The sequence below is a fragment of the Peromyscus californicus genome, unplaced genomic scaffold, assembly GCF_007827085.1.
Source record: "Peromyscus californicus insignis strain IS unplaced genomic scaffold, ASM782708v3 Scaffold_14__1_contigs__length_90479793_seg_1, whole genome shotgun sequence".
NCBI lineage: Eukaryota > Metazoa > Chordata > Mammalia > Rodentia > Cricetidae > Peromyscus > Peromyscus californicus.
The window spans coordinates 8,840,702-8,845,302 of NW_026294435.1; the positions used below are offsets into that span (position 1 = coordinate 8,840,702).

The following is a 4,601-nucleotide window of genomic DNA, read 5'->3' on the forward strand; positions in this document are numbered from 1 at the left end:
AGGTCTGGAGGTCTGGACAGACAGACAGGAAGTTGTAGATGTAACTGTCTTTTTAAATAAGAAACACAGAGCCGATTGCAGAGTTAAAAAGCCCAAGAGGTCAGAGCAATAGCTAAGAGCTAAAAACCTTATCCTTCACTGCTGCTGCTCTCCTCCTTCGCCAGAGAACTACTTCCTGTGTGTTTGTCCTTTTTATTGACTTTCTATTCTACCTTCTCATTGGTTGTAAACCCAATCACATGACCTCCTCGTCACTGCCCATCTATATAGACCTCCAGATCGTCTGTGGTTGGTATTGAGATTAAAGGCATGTGTCTCCATGCTGGTGATATCCTTGAACACACAGAGATCTGCCTGTCATGTGATTGGGATTAAGAGTGTGTGCTACCACTGCCAGACTTCTCCTATGGCTTGCTATTAGCTTTGATCCCCAGGCAACTTTATTTATTAACATACAAATAAAATCACATTTCAGTACAAATAAAATGTCACCATAGGAAGTGATAGAGCTGGGAGGAAATAGGAAGTGATGAAGTTAGGTGGAGAAAGTAAGTAAGATGGCAAAGCACAGAAAGGTATATAGGCATAAGTATATAGGAAGTAGCTCTCTCTTGGGCTGAGATTTTCCTAGTGGTAAGAAAGTGGCTGGCTTCTTTCTGTTTCTTTGATCTCTCAGTTTTCACCCCAATATCTGGCTCCAGGATTTTTTTTATTAATGAGATGATTTAAGATTCATATTACGGCAGTGGTGATCGGAGTCCTACTAGAGCGCAATCATGTCTATTATGTCCTATAACGGAGGGGCCGTCATGGCCATGAAGGGCAAGAACTGTGTGGCCATCGCTGCGGACAGGCGTTTCGGAATCCAGGCCCAGATGGTGACCACGGACTTCCAGAAGATCTTTCCCGTGGGTGACAGGCTCTACATAGGCCTGGCCGGGCTGGCTATCGACGTCCAGACAGTTGCCCAGCGCCTCAAGTTCCGGCTGAACCTGTATGAGCTGAAGGAAGGTCGGCAGATCAAGCCTTACACCCTCATGAGCATGGTGGCCAACCTCTTGTATGAGAAACGGTTCGGTCCCTACTATACCGAGCCTGTCATCGCGGGGCTGGACCCGAAGACCTTCAAGCCCTTCATTTGCTCGCTAGACCTCATTGGCTGCCCCATGGTGACTGATGACTTTGTAGTCAGTGGTACCTGCTCCAAACAAATGTATGGGATGTGCGAGTCTCTCTGGGAGCCCAACATGGATCCAGAACACCTGTTTGAGACCATTTCCCAAGCCATGCTGAATGCCGTGGACCGGGATGCTGTGTCGGGCATGGGCGTCATTGTTAAACATCATTGAAAAGGACAAGATCACCACCAGGACACTGAAGGCCCGGATGGACTGACCCCATGCTCTGGTCCCAGCTTTCTTTTGTTGTTTTTCTTTTTAATAAAATTGCTTTTCTTTCAAAAAAAAAAAAAAAAAGATTCATATTACATCTGGTGCCCCAATGTTTGTGGCACAAATTCATGGAAAAGCCACTTGCCTGTGGTCTTGCAGTCCCCAGCTCATGCCTGAGCAGCATGTGGCTGGGTGTGGTGGCACACACCATTAGGATTTGTTGAAGGAGCCAGAGGCAGGAAGATCCTGAGTTTGAGGCCAGCCTGGGAGGCTTGCTTAGGCAAAGCTACGGCTGGGACACAAATTGTGGTGGTGGACCATGGAGGTGACAGTCACAGCTTCATGTTGCCAGCTGCTTCTCATCATGTTGGTGGTGGCTGCTATGCTGTTACTGGGATTAAACGTTTACTACTGCTTGTTCAAAGAACAATTGCCAGAACCATTGTATTACAAGAAAGCATTGGCAAAGGTCAGTCTGGGGAAGTTTGGCAAGGCAAGTAATGGGGAGAAAAAGTGGCTACGAAGATATTCTCTTCTAGGGAAGAGTGTTCGTGGTTCTGAGAGGCAGATATTTATCAGACTGTGTGTGATGTTATGTCATTAAAACATCCTAAGATTTATAGACGCATACAACAAAAACAGTTTCACATGGAGTTAGCTGTGGCTGGTGTCAGATTACCATGAGCATGGAACCCGTTTTGATTACTTGAATAGATACATTGTTACAGTGGAAGGGATGATCACATTCACTCTGTCCACAGCAAGCTGTCTTGCCCATTTTCACATGGAGATTGTTGGTACCCAAAGAAAGCCAGCTACTACTCACAGAGATTTGAAATCAAAGAATATCTTGGTGAAGAAGAATGGAACTTGTTGTATTGCAAAATGGGGACTGGCTGTGAGATACGATTCTGTAACAGATACTATTGATACTGCTCCAAACTACAGAGTAGGCACAAAAAAGTTTTCTGCAGTGAACTATGACCATGCCTAATAGTGACTTTGAAGTCTCCAAAAAGATGATGAGATCCCACAACAACAATTGAGAATTCCATTAGGATGATGATAATACCAATAAACTGACAAAACCACCCAAAGAATGGCTTTGGACTACAAACTGCTCAGGACAATTTCGAGATGGCTAGCTGAGATGATCCAGCCTCACAGACTACTTGAGGAAGGACTTGAGACAAACCCTGCACTTTGGCATCATGCAGAAACTTGGCAACAAGTGATACAGCTACCTATCCCAGGACTTGACAATTAACCCAAAATTTTTCTTTTCAGGATTCCCTAAAGATGCCTCCCTACTCCCCAGACAACATAAAGTAATTTTAAGAACATGACATTCATATTCCTAAGAGTTGGGGTGGGTGGTGTTTGGTTTTGTTATTGTTAATTTTCAGGAAAAAGACTAAATAAAGGAGATTAGATTTGAGGTTCTTGTTTAAAAAAAAGAAAAAGAAAAAAAAAGATATAGATAGAAGATAAACAGGCAGATTATTGAATCTACTGTGAAAAAAAGAGGGTATAGATATGATAAGATAAAAGATTATTGAATCTATGCTGAAAAAGAAAAGATATAGAAATGATGGATAAAGGGCAGATTATTGAATTTACACTGAAAAGAAAAAAGGGGAAGATACAGATATGATAAGAAAAAAGTTAGATTACTGAATCTACTTTTAAAAGGCAACTACTAGTTTTAAATATTTTACATTGATTGGATTTTTGTATATTGTATACAAATTGTGTATATTGATATAAAGTTGAGAGTAATTTTGTTAGAAAATACTGTACATATATTACTAATCTTGTTCAAGGTATTATACCCACATAATTCATTTAAGAATGTATTGTAATTTTCTAGTCCTTAAAAGTTATTGCCAACATTTAGGATAATAAAGAAATGCAGGTTAGCAATTAGTTATTACAATTGAACTTGTAGTCATATTAGGTATGTTTTCATGGTCAAGCAGAGATATATAGACAAGTCATCTTCAAACACTTCAGAGATCTGCAGAATATGGCATTCATGATGTTTTAATAATAGATTTTTTTTCTTTTTTATGACAATGAGACATGTCTGCTCTTGGTAGCACAACAAAGTGCCCTCATGTCAACTACTGACAGTATGTTGTCCAAAATGGACAAGTAGGCCACAAAAAAAGGACTGCCAATCCTTGCCAAGACAAGGTAGGAAGGCTCTTTAGAAAATCCTGTTTCACAGATGAATCTGTCAGATATGCTAGGCTGGCAGGCCAAAAATGGGTGCCCCAATGTTGCAGAGAAACCTCAGGTGACTATCCAGGCACCTAGTTGTTTCTGTCATTCCTCACATTTTTTTGGAAGTCACTTGCTTGCACTTCCTGTTTTACTAGGTAATATTATTTATTTCCTTCTCAGGTCTCTGAGGAGTTGAAGATTAGATAGTTGTAGTTATAGTTTTCCTTGATAACAATTTCAGAAAAGAAACTCACTAAAAGGTATAAAGTATATAAATTTGAAAGATATCAAAAGATAGTTTTTGGTTGGTAATACAAGTTAGGATAGAAAGTGAATTAAGTATATTTTGTACTCACCAAAATAGAATAAATAATGTAATATTTTCTCTGAATTTGTTAAGTGCAAATGGACTAGACATTCTTTATGTATTTATTGCCTATATATATTGTATATAGTCACTGTACTTATAGTTTTTCTTATATTAGTTATAACCTTTTTTATTTTAGACAAAAAAGGGGAAATGTGATCATATTTTGTTTGTGCATTCCAATAAAGCTTATCTGGGGATCAGAGGAAAAAGCCAGCCACTATATTAAACATAGATGTCAGGCAGTGGTAGCACATGCCTTTAATCTTAACATTTGTGAGGCAGAGATCCACCTGGATCTCTGTGAGTTCAAGGCCACACTGGGAACAGTGCCAGGTATGATGGTACATGCCTTTAATCACAGTGCTAGTTAACCGTAGAGGTCTTGAGGTCTGGATAGACAGACAGGAAGTAATAGAGCTGGGAGGAAATAGAAAGTGATGAAGTTGGGTTGAGAAAGGAAGTAAGATGGCAGAGCACAGAAAGGTGTATAAGGCATGGGTATACAGGATGTAGCTCTCTCTAGAGGCTGAGGAGTTGGTAAGGTGAGGTTGGCTGTGGCTTGTCCAATTCCTCTGATCTTTCAGTTTTCACCTCAATATCTGGCTCTGTTTTTT

General features: G+C 40.3%; 1 protein-coding gene across 1 annotated transcript; it reads left to right on the forward strand.

Moving 5' to 3' along the window:
- Positions 1 to 747: 747 nt before the first annotated feature.
- LOC128109276 (proteasome subunit beta type-3-like) lies at positions 748 to 1,464 on the forward strand. Its single transcript, XM_052736439.1, has one exon. The coding sequence runs from the start codon at positions 777 to 779 to the stop codon at positions 1,347 to 1,349; it is 573 nt and encodes a 190-aa protein (XP_052592399.1). The 5' UTR covers positions 748 to 776; the 3' UTR covers positions 1,350 to 1,464.
- Positions 1,465 to 4,601: the final 3,137 nt, after the last annotated feature.